The 14093-nt window shown below is 51.9% G+C and overlaps 1 protein-coding gene across 3 annotated transcripts in view; it reads right to left on the bottom strand.

Moving 5' to 3' along the window:
* Positions 1 to 5716: 5716 nt before the first annotated feature.
* Positions 5717 to 14093, bottom strand: part of ACACA (acetyl-CoA carboxylase alpha) — a gene marked incomplete at both ends in the record, with an annotated part of 96929 nt that continues 88552 nt past the window's right edge. For all 3 annotated transcript variants that reach the window (XM_079545010.1, XM_079545009.1, XM_079545011.1), the window contains 4 exons: positions 5717 to 5843; positions 6392 to 6528; positions 8298 to 8468; positions 8669 to 8823. In XM_079545010.1, coding sequence (XP_079401136.1) covers positions 5717 to 5843; positions 6392 to 6528; positions 8298 to 8468; positions 8669 to 8823 — 590 coding nt within the window. The remainder of the gene's footprint in view (positions 5844 to 6391; positions 6529 to 8297; positions 8469 to 8668; positions 8824 to 14093) is intronic.

The raw sequence follows: 14093 nt of genomic DNA on the forward strand, positions 1-14093 counted from the left end.
TAATTATTTCTGCTGATTGTGACTGTGAGCCCTCTTCTCTTCGCTGTGACCGTGACACACTTCTGAAAGATGGCAGCACTAATGCAGAGCTGCCAGAAGGCATCACGCAGGGTTTGTGGGCTTTCTGTAGCCAAAGGCCACAGTTTGGAAATGAAACCTCCATAAAGGGAATCTATCAGCCTGCTGTGATCAATGTGAAACCGAGGTTATCTCGTGTAAATAATACGTGCATATATGTGTATAATGAGAATAGCCATTGCTTGTGACCACAGGAACTGCACTGTCTTTGTTCTGTGGGATTTAATTAAAGCACTTTGTGAATGGATTGTCCAGGTTTGGTCGGTGCAGAAATGGCACCAGCAGCTCTAGCCTCTCTTGGGCCCAGCAACAGCCAGTTCTTAACCGGAGGCTGTGGTGTCACTTTGCACAGAGCTGCCTGAGCACCAGCAGAGTGTGCACAGAGCAGCTGGAACTTTGCTGCAGAGCCTTGGCTGGTGCCTGTCGTGATACTGGTGTGGGGCACAGCCGTGCAGAGCAGTCATGGGGCCGGGGCTGTACAGCAGGAGCTCATTGCCTGCACTGCTTCAGATTTGGAGTAAGTTTGTAGATTTGCTGTATCTAAATATGTGAGCTGACTAGATTACGACTAGTTACAAGCATGCAGGCACTGCTGCAATTAAATCAGATGATACTTTTGCCCATGTAATCTCTGGATTTCCCTTCCTCACGCAGCAGATTTGATGTGGTTTCACAGAAGCACTGCCAGCACTGTCGGTTCCTGCAGGCAGGACATGGGGCTCAGCCCTCCAGGGGACGATGGGTGCTGGAGCAGCATTGCTGTCCACAGGGCCTGGGTAAGAGCTGCTGTACGGCCTGGTGGCTCAGCACAGGGCAGCAGCAGTTGAGACTTAGTAGCTCCATCAGGTCCCCAGAGCTGTCTGCAGATCTGGTATTAATTAATCCTTTTTACACCTCTTCATTACAGCTTTAAGTCTCCTTTCTAGTTACCTGCTTCCAGTAAATAGCTTCCTGGCACGTCACACGGTGTATTGAGCAGTCTGCCACAGCACAGGAGAACGTGCTGAGCTGCAGAGAGCTGGGGCTGCGTGTGGCACCTGGGGCTGGAAAGTGGACAGCAGGATGTGGGTGCTGCTCTGCTTCATCCCACCGCCAGCAGCTTGCAAACAGTCCTACCAGGTACAGAGGCACCTCTTTGGGGAGAGGAGGACTTAATTTACTCAAGGGTCCGTGACGTTTCGGTGTTGCTTTTTTAATGTGGGGAAGGAAAACTGTAATTGTCCAGTTAAGCCCAGCTCGTGTGTGCTGCTGCTCCTTTAGGTAATGTGCCTGGGGATGCTGTGCTTCAGGAAGCTGTGAGCCTGTGTCACATGCTGGCTGCACTCTGTGGGGCTGCATCTCAGCTGCTTGTCAGTGGGCAGAGCACGGCCTTCCCTGTCTCGCAGCTCTCTGGGCAGGCTTTGCCCCGTTGCCCCCACGGGCTGCTTTCCACAGCCCTTTCCATGTCAGGGTGCTGCTGACACGCTCTCCTTCCCCACAGGGGTGTGAGCAAGGCCATTAAGCCAAGAGCCATGCCCAGCATCGCACTGCTGCAGAGTCAGAGGGCCAGAACCCCACATCCATCCTCTGGGTGCGAATCTGGAAGCGTCCCCATAAGCTGCAGCGTGTTGGTTGCCAGCAATGGGCAAAGCAGCACTGCTGCAGCCCCACCAGTGCCCCAGGTGGTTCCCCTGCCTTCAGTGGTACCTGCACTTCTTTCCTGAGCAGCAGCAGAGCTGTGTGGTCGTCTAACATCATTAAAATCTCATGGTTTAATAACCGCAATTCTGAAAGGCATCAAGGGGAGTAAATTGGCTGCTTCCAAACTTTGTGTCGGTGGAATGGTTTCACGCTGCTGGCGCTGGCAGGGCAGGCATTATGGATGGCTGGCAGGGAGCGCTGTGCCCCTGCCCTGTTGGGGTTTGCTGTGCTGGCAGGAGGGCAGGCTGCTCTGCAGGGCTGCTGCTCTGACTCTTGTGTCCTTTAACGTGGCACCAAGATTCTGGGTATTATTTTTTTACATTTTGAGAGCTGGATGTAGCGTTAAAAGGGTAATGTGGAACACTTTAAATGTGATAACTTCTTCGTATTGTTGGAAGAGATAAGAACCAAAGCCCTGCTAAGCATGCTTTTGAATTCACTTATCAGTGTTTAAGCAGGCTTCTCTGCCCGCTGCCCCCACCACCTGCACGGCCCCGCAGCTCCAGCCTGCTGCCCTTCATGGGGAGGTCAGCACTGGTTCCAGGCGCAGGCAGGTGCTGCTGCTGAGTCCCTGTGCCCTGGTGGCAGCGGTCACCGTGCAGCCAGGTGTCGGCAGCAGCTGTGTGCGCTGGTCAGGGAGGGCACAGGTGTCCGGTGTGATTGCAGCTAAGTTTTCCTAATGATGCCAATTAACGGCCGCTGAGATTTATTTCGCTCCCCGATGGAATATCCGTTCTTTATTCATTCATGATACAGCTGCTAATGAGTGCCTGCACACCCGGCCCAGTGCCTCTGTGCAGCATCGCGCAGCAGCCAGGTGTGCTGTGATGGGGAACGGGCTGCGAGTGCTGGGGCGGCGCGGAGGGCTTCTCCTCATCCTCTCCCCCCATAATAGCAAAGAATTTCAACTTTCAGACAAACAACTTCATTTACAAGTGTGTCTCTAATTAGCTGCAGAATTAGTAAAGCAGAGTTTTCCCCCCATAGATCGGCCAAACCCCTGAGGGAGGCTGTGGAATAGAGAGAATCGCATTTCCAATTATTTTGTTGAATTGCTAATTTAGTTATTGTGCCTGGCGTAATTGTGATGGGTATTGGGTGTGCAATTCAATTTGTTTTAAATATTTGTGGGAAGGCTGATCAGTAATGGAGCTGACCTATTTCATGGCCCAAATTGAGAGAAGAGACTAAAACAAAAAACAGCTACAAAGCCACAGTTTGTCTCAGTTTTTATTTTGATGTCTCTCATCCCTCTTAAGACTGTTGATGCAACAAAAGGTTTACATTAAAAGATGATGGCACTTTGATCTCGGGCTTTTGAGAGCTTACAGCTTTGGTACTTCTTTTCTTGGCATTTTAATATGTAGATATTTTAGGCTAAAGAGTTTTAAATGCATTTCTGGAGTTCAATAGCCCCCTGTTTCCCCCCTCCCCCAGCTGTATTATGTTTGTTAAGGTGATTTGTGCTTTTACCCATCAGGATTCTGGTTTGAGAAATGCACAAGATAACAGCTGGGATTTTCCTGGCTCACGTTGTCCAGTTGAACACATCACACCTTAACCTTTAACAGGGAGAACCTGGAAGAAGGTGAGCAGGGAGGGTGTGCAGCCCAGTGTCATGCCCAGTGTCTGTCACAGGGCTGCTGTGCCACCTCCCTGGGGGGGCTGGTTAACAGGGGGCTGTGCCAGCACCTGCAGAGCTGCAGTCACTCAGTGTTAAAGAAGAAATCTGGGGATGGGAGCACCTGAGTGAGGCTCAGGGACGAGGGGTGACAGACTTACACTCCTGGCAACAGCGAGAGATGTAATTCATTCTTTTTATTAAAAGAAACTGAGGTAAGTGAAATACTTCAGCACCAGCAAGAACAGCGTGTACTGAGGGGGGGTTCCCGCAGTGCCAGACCCCTCACCCCGCTCACAGCCCGACCCACACACACATGGACAGGGCAGGGCACTGCAGCACTGTGCTGCTGGGCTCCAGCATTCACCAACAGCTGCTTTACCCCCAGTTAAGCGGTGCCTGAGCCCCTAACACTGAGCTGGAGGGGGCTGCTCTCGCCCAGCAGGCAGAAGAGTTTGGCGGCTGCAGCTCCCCCCAGGCACAGGGCGCAGCGTGGTGGCACCAGGACCTTTCCCATTAACACCTGCAGAAAGGCTGGTAGCAGACCCACGTGTGACAGACCCCAGTGTGCCACCACCACGTAGCAATTCCTGGTGAGGCGCCCCGTTCTGCCTGGCTGAGACATTCTCTGTCCTCGTGTCCGGCTGCAGCCTGGATTGGCATAAGTAAAAGCATCTCTGGGGGTTGTTTGGGAGGGAGCTGGAGGGCAAAGAAGAGCCTTTTAAGTTAAAGTTAGGGTGCTGAACTACGAGGATGAGGTTTGTCCTTTGGGTGGCAGCTCCTGGTCCTCTCAGAGAGCAGAGAGTAACCAAGGAACCCCAGCACTGCACCTCAATCTTACAGCATTCCGGCTGCTGTGCACAGAAGGGAGCAGCAGGTCAGAGGGAAAGAGCACTGGCGTGAGGCACTGGCTTTGTAATTAATTCTCTTGTAAAAGCATCCCTTCTCATTCGCCCTATGCTAAAAGAGGAAGTGTAAAATCTGGAATACTTTTAAGACAATCATTGGTGTAAGCCCCAGTTTTACTTTTCGCAGAGTTCCTGCCCCTCTGCTCTTGCAGTGCTCAGATGGGGCCCTGGACTGGCTCAGCTCCCTGCAGGCAGCCTGCAGCCCTTGCCCAGAGTGACTGGAGAGGTCACTGCAACAGGTGGAGCTGCCACTGGGTGTTAAACAGTGTGATTACCAAATTGCACCTCCCCTCCCTTTTTCTTTTTAATTTCTGTCTTCTTGTGTGAACAAGGCAGTTCTTGTGCTCTCCAGCAGCTCTGGGGCAGAGGTTGGTGCAGAAGAAAAGAGAAAAGCTCAGGTGTGCTGAACCAAATTTGCCCCTTGAAGTTCTAACCACATCTGTGCGTTGGACTCATCCCCTCCCTCTCTTGCCTTGGCAGGTTGTAGCTGCTTTTCTGCTTCAAGTCACCTATCCAAATGGAAAGAACTAATGAGCACTTTTAAGTATATGCAACAGTGGGTCTGCCCCAGAAATAAGCAGGGGAGGAAGAGCAGAAATGGGCAAAAGCCACATTTTTACTCCGCCTCCATCTCCTCCTAGAAGGGCTTTTCATGCCCTGATTTGCCTTTCTGATGGAGCTGTGCACACAGGCAGAGTACACAGGGCTCCAACCCCCCTCTGCCACGTCCCCATTCCTGAGTGCTGCCCTCGTGGCAGTGGACACAGCACTGCCTGCCCCCACGTTCTGTTGTAACACAGATGTTTGCAACAAAGCCCACAGGGGCTGATAGCAGAGCCTCTGCTCAGCCACAGTACAACACAGAGAAGTCTTCAGCGACCGCTGGGACGAAGGAGCTCCCACCGCTCCCAAAGGCAGAGCCCATCCTCAGCCCTCAGCAAATGCTCCTGCAGGTAAAACTGGCGCCTGCCAGCGCTGCAGGATGTGTGTGAGAAGCAGCCAGGGGCACGGGGTGCAGTGTGGGAGCCCCCCCACTTTGCTGTGCCCAGAGCTCATGGTACTGCTGTACCCGTCATTGCCCGGCCGTGCTGCTTTCGGTGGCAGCGGAGCAGCAACTGCTGCGTTGGTCCAGTCCCACTTTGTTAAATAAATACAGTACAGTTAGACAGCTGTAACTCAATCCCGCAGGCGCTTGTGTTTATACATCTTCCTCGTGGCTCTGGCCAAAGGACACGCTTCCTCTGGTCAGTCTGATTTGAAAAAATAAAAATGTCACTCTTCCAGCATTTCCCTGAGCCTCCCGTCTCGGTACAGTGGTTGCAGTTGAGCAGACAAAGGGCAATTCTGAGCCTTTTTTTTTCTTTTTTTTTTTTTTTTTTTTTTCCCCTCCACTGTACCGAGCAGGGGGGAGTACAGGAAATCGATGCTCTTACGTTGAAGAAGGAGAGTCCATTGTGGAGAGGATCCGCACGATCTCCGCTCGCTGGGTGGGTGATATATGCTGGGTCATGTGCACGATCGAATCCATGGCAACCTCCGGATTGGCCTGGACCAGGCTGCAAAGAGGAAAGAGTTCAGTGCTGGCAGCCCCAGGCCTCATCTGACAGCTCTGTCAGGGAGTGCTGACAGATGGGCTCCTTGGAGAGCAGGAAGCAGCGGGCGCTGCTGGTAGCTGACTGCAGGCTGGGCAGTGAGCTGCTGGCAGGGCATGGGCACAGCTCCCTGCTGGGCATCACTGCAGCACAGGCAGAGGAATGGACAGGAATGCCTGGAGATGCCGTGCTGAAGTGGGTGACATTGCTGTGCGTGTCAGCGCCCTCCTCTAACGCACAGGAGTCAGCTCTGTTAGATCTCTTCAAATCTAAGGCAGGGCTCTGCTCGTGGAGCTGCAAGGAGGAGCGCCTGTGCCAATGTGCGGTAATGCTTAGAGGCAGGAGGGACAGACCTGATTCACCACTGCTTCGCTGTCGGAGGGGTGTGTTTGCTATAGTTCTGTACTAGAATCAGAAGGGATTCAACATTTTATGGCACTGAGCACAGAAGCTTGCCTGCAAAGACTACAGCTGGAAAAAGATCAGTGGGTGGAGGCCATGCGGGTGCTCACCTGCGGATCTGCTTCAGGATGTAATCCCTGGAGATGTACTTGATGTTCTCATCCACGACCGAGCGAACCCCTTCCTCCTCCATCAGCTGCTTCTCCAGCCACTCCACCAGGTCCTTGTTGCTGTCCCACAGGTATGCCTGCCAACAGAGCACACTGTCACCCCCTGTCCCTTTGCTCAGCCCTGGCTCACCAGCACTGCTTGCAGCCACGTAGCGCTCTGGAAATTCGATTCAACTCGAGAAGTTCAGGGCTCAGATGCTGACCTGTGGGCAGGGCAGCTTCTGCATGGCATCCCAGGCCCAGCACAGTTGCACAGCCCTCCAGGAGGGGGTCCTGGCAACAAAACCCCATTTTCTTCTGCAAGATCATTTCACCTGATATTTGCGAGGTAGTTGACTACATAATAATTCAGGAGTGTGTTAGGTGCCTAATAGCCTTCTCGCTCCTCTCTTCTCCTCTCATTTTCTTTACAAATCATTTAAGAACCGTTTTGTTAATGGTTTCCGGAAAAGCAAGTACCACCATTAGCACTCATTCATATTTATGTCATTTTATTTGGGTAATTAAACACAAAGCTCGTCATTTAAAGGTGCACTATCCTTCTCTGTTATCACTAACAAAGTCAAAGTCAGAATGACAATGAGCTCCGCAGCCAGGGGGTGGCTGGGGCACAGGGGGACCCAGCACTGCACAAACCACCACGCTGCTTTTGGTTTTATCCATAAAAATTACGTGTGTGGCTCTCTGAACCTCGTGATGTCATTTCAACCCAAAGATTCTGCTTATTTCGTTGTTTTTTTTTCTTATTATTATTTTAAACTCATTAGTTTGTGCTCCTTGCTGCTGCCCCCAGACATGGCAGGAACACTGCCTGCATACAAAGTAGGGCACTTTGGAAGATTTCAGGAAGGAAAGAAAAGCCCAAGCAGCCGCCTTACGGTTGCAGACCTGCATAAAGCTAGATTTACCCAAGAATCCCAAAGCTGTTACTTTAGGAGAATATTTAATACTCTTATTAATCATTTTTAATCCGTTTGCTTTTAATTAAGAAACAGCATGATGCTTTCCTATCAACATATGCCAGGGAGCAGATTAATTGTGGCTTAAGATAACTCTCCTTGATTGGTGTAATGTATTAGCTAACGAGATGCCCGCTTTTAAAGACGCTCAGACACTACCTTGGAAAGCCTGCTGCCCTCCAGAGAGCACGTTCATCCCCCCTGCTTTCTGGAACCCCTGAGCGTTTGTGACTTTAAAAATAAAATAAAATGAAATAAAGAACTGAGATCGGAGGATTGCGACAAAAACAACCTAAGAGCTGTGCTGGAGATTGCTCTTTAGAGATTGCCAGTTCAGAGTTGGAGCACAATTAAAGACATCCTCAGCACAGCCATCGGATGAAGATGCTGCTGAGGTGATTCCCCACCTCCCCCCAATTCCCAGCAGCTAAACCTGGCAGTGAGTTGTGCCCTGCCTGCTGGCACACTGCTCTGCTGGCGCTGAGCAGCCCGGGGGCCATGAGATGGTGGCAAAGAGTGGGATGCCCATTTCCAGCTGTGCCAGCACCTCCATGCTGCCTTCCTCTCATGGCTGCCCTTCCTCGCTCTGCCAGCAGAGCTGCCCACCTCTTCCAGATGCTCACCTTTTCGTAATGGTAGTGCTATGTAGCTTCGTGCTCGGGGAGAAACCTATTGAAACTGATTGTTTGTGCTCTCCTGGCCTGAAATACGGCATTCCCATGAAGTAACTCATGATCTGGAATGTCCTCAGAAGTTCTCTTTCATCACCCAAAATATTTTTGGACACTACACAACTGAGAACCAAAGATGAAGTTCCACTTGGGAGAACTTCATTGGACTTACACCCACGGAAGACCACAGCCTGGCACAAGTGTGTTTCCACTTACCTTTACTGTCCCTTCCACTTCCACAAACCAGCGCCGCAGCATGGCCTGGATCTGCCCGTCGGTCAGCTCAGGGTTGGCATCATGGATCTTCTTTTTGACCACATCCTCCAGAAGAAGACGTCTCAGCCTCCAGTAGAAGAAGGTACGAGAAGTTTTCCAGTCTAGAATGTCCTGCCCAGGACAGAGATGGAGAAATGAGTGAGGGGCTGCATTTCCATGGAGAAAAGCTTAAGCCTTGCTCCGCACTGACGTGAATGGCTCTCATTCATACACCCAGTTGTGCCCTCACACAAGAAACACAAAAACGTCTCTGCTCAGCCCCCCCACCCTGGTAGCAGAGTTACTGCCCTGAGCCAAACCCCAGCACTCACCGTGATGGCACCCTTCTCCTGCATGCGGCCGGGTGTGTCGTGCAGATCAGCAAACTGCATGGCCACCTGGTGGTAAATGGGGATCAGGAATTCCTCCCGCTCCTTCAGCTTGCTCTCCAGGTCTTTTCGGTCGGCAGCACTCAGCTCAGGGGTACCTGCAAGCAGGCACAGCCACAGGTCAGCAACCTCTGACAAGTCGAGGCAGAAGAGCAGAGGTTTGTCCTGTTCCTGCACATGGGATGCCTTTGGCCAGGAGAAATGCCAGCCCATCAGCTCCAGGCAATGCCAAGAGCTCCTGAATCAAACCAAAGTGCTCCAGCCTGGATTTCCTGCCAATAGTATTCAGGCAAAAGCTCCAAAGCGGAGTTTCACCATGGAAACTCTATTTCATTTAAATGCCAAATGAGTTGAGCCATCAATTGAGTGACAGATTTACTGGAATTGCTCCTAAAAAAGAATTATGTTCCAGCACAGCATTCATTTCAGCCCAAAACACGGGCGGTGTGAGACCACTGAGCACCACTGCGTGCTTTCCTGCAGGCAGTGACACCTCACCACGCCATCCACTTACCAGCAGCCAACACAGCTCCCAGCCACAGAGCAACATGATGGACAGGAAGGAAGGCTGTGCTGCGACACCGTCCTCTGACATTCATAATTTTTCACTTGTTTTGAAAAGACCAAACTCCAATTAACAGTGATTAAAACACCTTAACTTCACCCTGTGAAGTACAGGAACCAGACTAAGCCAGGAACTCTGCCTCTGACACTCATGCACGAGGTCTGCATGCAGAGGCAATGTACTGAGAGCCAATCTCGGCTCAGTTCAAGCAAAGATTGCAGTCAGAGCCAAATTCCACGTTGGTCTCATTGCCCAACTGCACGGGGCTGCGAGAGCGATCCTGCACAGAGGGCAGCAGAGCCACAAAACAAAGAAGTGAGAGCAGTCGATGCGAGAGCAGGGCTGGAAGCTCCATCCTCAGCACCCCATCAGCCGAGCATCCCGACTGCTGCGTGCTGTGCCAACACACTGAGCGCTCTGGGTTTCAATCTTTATCATTAGGGGAGGAATACTGATTAACCACTGAGCTTTTCAACACCTCTCCCATCCCCTCAGCACCCCATGGCCGTGTCCCTGCAGAGCTTCCTTCCACCTGGGCACACACAGCACTGTGCTGCCCGGTCCCTTCAGCAAAGCTCCCCAGCCAAGGCGCACGTCTGAGTGCCTACCAATACAAATGCTGCCTAACCTTTCCAGTGCGAGTAAGAAGCTTTTAATTAAGAGCAGCGACTCTCATAACCTTCAGAATAAAGGATGGGACGTATTTATCCACGTTCAACTCGCCCGTTCCTCCAGCCCTGTTCCAAATGGCAATGCGTGCACTTGAGCCCACGCTGCTGCTGGATCCCGGCCTCCATGCACGCAGTGCACCCGGAGCAGCCAGGCCCAGTAATGATTTAGGTGAGATTAACAAATATGTCAATGTCTATTTTCTGCTTAATTTAAAAGCGGCGTCTATAAAGATTTTTGACTTCTGAACCCTGTTCTCCTGAAAGAAAGAAGGTAACAATGAGGAGGGGGGATAAAGAGTGATTATCCCATCATCGATCGTTTGTCAGGAGCATTTCTTATTCACTGGACTATTGTAAAAAGCTAAGCTCTCGATCAATCCTGTAAGCCCCCCGTACAATTAAATATCTTGGAATGGTTTTCTTTCTTTCCAAGCAGATCTCGAGGCCTCAGGGCTTTTCAGAGCGCTCGAGCCTTATTTATTTATTTCTCAGGAAAAGTCTCCTTCCACAAATCTCACTTGGCAGGGGGAGCAGGCTTAAAATATGGGATTCCTGTGCTCTGAAGGTACCGGACAGTTAATGAAAGCGTCACCGTTTAAATCATAGGAACATTATAGACCTGGAGGTATGGATCAGCTGCTGATCAATGGGGAACAAAGGAGCAGTGCTGTAGCAGGGGGTGCAGTGGGGATGTCGGGGAAGGAGGGCCTCCCTGCTCAGCAGGAACGTGCTCAGGTGGTGCTGGAAGTGCCCTCAAGGTGCCACAAAGTGCCTCTGCAGCAAAGCCCAACCACAGCACTACGTATTTCCCACCTCTTCATCCCACCACATCTCTTTTTTGGATCGATGGCAGAACTGCCTCGGACTGGCTGAGAAATTACCCTGGGGAAGCAGCATTCGTGCTGGGAGACACAAAAGATCACGTTCTGAGGGGAGAGGTTCGGGATGCAGCAGGGAAGGGGAGCCCCGCAGCCACCAACCCGCATGCAGACGGATGGGAGCTCCGTGCCGTAACTCTGCAGGCACGGCTCTCCGATGCTGAATCTCCATTTACGCTGCTCTCCAAAAGTTAAGGGGAGGCATCACAGCAGAGAAAGCAGCACCTAAACTATTGTGATTTGTGCCCCATTAAACAAACCCCCTCTGCGGGAGCAGCCCCCCACCTCCAATAAAGCTCCTGCCTTTGGGGAGCAGCTCCACAGGCCCATGAATCACGGCCTCCCATAACATTTAGTAGCAAAGCGCTTTTCTTAAATATGACCAGTTTAACAGGTTAGACAAAACAACTTCAAGAAATGTTATTGTAGGTTCCCTCTGATTGCAGAAAGTCAGGCAGCTTCTGAATCAATTTGATGGTTTATAGTTTCTAAGCTGTTAAAACGTGGGATTTTCTCCCTTGCCCTCTGCACAGCCTCAGTGTGGCAAAGTGTTTCCTTGGCCATCTGCTCACCTCAGACATCCCCAGGACCCGGCCCAGCCACAGCTGCACACCCACAGGCCCACCTGGGGATTTGCTGCTTCCCAGGTAGCACAGTAAGAGCCACCCAGTGACATCAGGACTTGCCTGTTTTAACCCTGGTCTCGACCGCCCCATCCCATTTCCAACACCTGCAAGAATCCCCATGAATCTCACCTTCTTTGCCTCTGCCTTTCCCCATCTGCTGCCGGACAGAGCCGGGGACAGGAAGGTCACTGTGAGCTCACGTCCCTGCACAGTGGGCGGCTTTGGGCCATCGCTTGTTCCTTTAAATGAGACTGCTTGTAATTGCTTCGCTAAATATTCAGCAGGATTTATGTTACAAAGGTGCAGTATGCAATAGCAGTGAAGGTCACACGTGCCCGTGACATGGGCTTGAGATAGCCTTGTGCAGCTGCACACACGGTGCTCTGCCCTGGTCCTGTCCCACTCTGCTCCCAGAGCTCTGTTAGCAACACAGCACGTGGGCCACGTGGCAGATGTGGGACTCCTGAAGGTGTATTTGGGGGGAATCCATTTGGGCCCTGCAGGGTTCAGGAATGCCGACGGAAGAGGTGGCAGCTATCAGCACTTGCTCATCTGGGCTCCTGACCACACAGTAACGATTCAAATGCAGCAGCACTTGCAGACAGAAACAAAGGCAAAAAAGTTACAGCTGCACCAACTGTGTTTGTCCCAGACTTCCTGAGAGATGGCACCAGCACAGCACCATTTTTCATAGTCATTGCTCAAGAAAACAACCAGCATTTTGATTAATTACAGCACAGAGCAACAACCCACCCCCAGAAAATAATTACCGGACCTCTGAGCCACAATCCTCCTTTCTGAGCTGGAGCTGGGAGAGGGCCTGGCCATGGCACAGTGTCCCCACTGCAGGCTGGTGGCTGTGTGAGCTGCCTTTGCATTCCAATGCAGACAGAGCCCTCCTCCCACAGTGCACAACTGCACCCGGGCACACAGCTTTGCACGGTGCCAGCACACAGCTCAACACTTCTATCAGGAGAACCACAAATACCCGATAACGTAACTGAGTCTCGCTCTAACTGGAACCATTCTGCCATCCTTTCACATTCCACCCAATTTTTGCTCACATTGCACCATACAACCGAAGCACTGCGTGCCTGGGATCCGCATGGCAAAGTTGGTATTTATTCCACTCCTGCCCGTTCCGTTGTAACAAGGATAAAATGAACGGCATCGCTGTGCTGCTCTGAGCTGTGCCCACGGTCCCCCTCACCCGGGGGAAGCGGGCAGGACGGACCGCCCTCCCTCCTCCCTGTTTGGGATCAGCACAACTCTGAGTGACACCGCAACACAACGCGGGGCTAATAAACATTTCAGGACTAGTGCCAGGGAATTGATAATGAACAGATTTATGTCAAATGATTCGATATCTGCCGGCCTCCGCTGCTCTCGCACTCCCCCACTGCGGCCGGAGCGCGGTGCAGGGAGATCCTCCAAGGGGAGCGCCGGCCCCGCTCCTCACACCGCGCGCCTCCCGCTGCAGGCAGCTCGGGGAGGGATGACAGCCACTCAGGGGTTAAAGAGAGGCAGTGAACCCCCAGCTAATGAGTAAGAATTCAGCAGGCAGTGTAAGATAAATGGAGCTTTCTCTGCTTCTGCTGGAGTCAGCATGAACTGCGGCCCTGCGGCTTGTTTGTGGCAAATGGAGTGCGCGAAATATCAAAGGGCAGTGATCCAGAAGAAGACCGACTTTGACAAATTTTAAATTGGCCAGAAAGAAAACCAGCAAAAAAAAAAAAAAAAAAAAAAAAAAAAAAAAATTATGCAATTCAGTGTGTCCTGCAATCTTAGCTTTCCTGCTACGGTACGGAATTAGCAGCAAAACAACAGCAATGATCGCCTGATGCTGGCAGCAATTACAGCCATCTAAGTGAGATGCTTATCAGTGACTGAAGCTTTTAGAGCTCTCCCTACGTACAGTTGTAAGTGACTTGCTCTTGTGTTGCAGTCATTTTAATTAAAGTGTATGGAGTTTGCCGGGAGTAATTGCCCTGTGCCGGAAGAGGTGGCAGAAGGGCCCACACGGCTCCTGCCTCCTCCCCCAGCCCGGCCGGGCACAGAGACCCCCAGCAGACCTGCCCCCATCCCTGTCCCCACACCTGGGCTCTGGGCAGCACACTGTGGCTGCTCCCAGCACGCCATGAGCTCTGCTCTCCGCTTCTGCCACTGCATCAGGACTGGGCCGTTCCCAAGCCCTGTGGCAGCTCTCCTGTGTGCTCTCCTGTGTGGGTTGCTGGGGACCAGGAAGGCAGCACCAGGAGCGGAGCTGGGAATTGTGGCCATGTGGGGAAATGAGCTGCAGTCCCTCACCCCAATCATGCAGCCCTGAGCTGCAGGGCCACCAGGACCCTCTCCTGGGTGTCCATGACTTGGCACAGTCACACTGTCAGCTTCCCATTGGATGCCATCAGTCTAACGTAGGGCCAAAATGGGTTTTGCCACAGCTACAAACATTCAGATGGTTTTCCACTCCAACGCAGGCAGACACAGGCAGAACAACACAACCACGGGACAGCTGTGTCCCCTTCCCCAGTTCCTGGAGCAGGAATGCACAGGAGTCAGACCAGCTCAGACAAATCACCAGACCCACACACTGCCCACCTGCTGCACACCAGAGAGGGAAACAGAGAC

Source organism: Tetrao urogallus (assembly GCF_951394365.1).
Source record: "Tetrao urogallus genome assembly, chromosome: 20".
NCBI classification, from domain to species: domain Eukaryota; kingdom Metazoa; phylum Chordata; class Aves; order Galliformes; family Phasianidae; genus Tetrao; species Tetrao urogallus.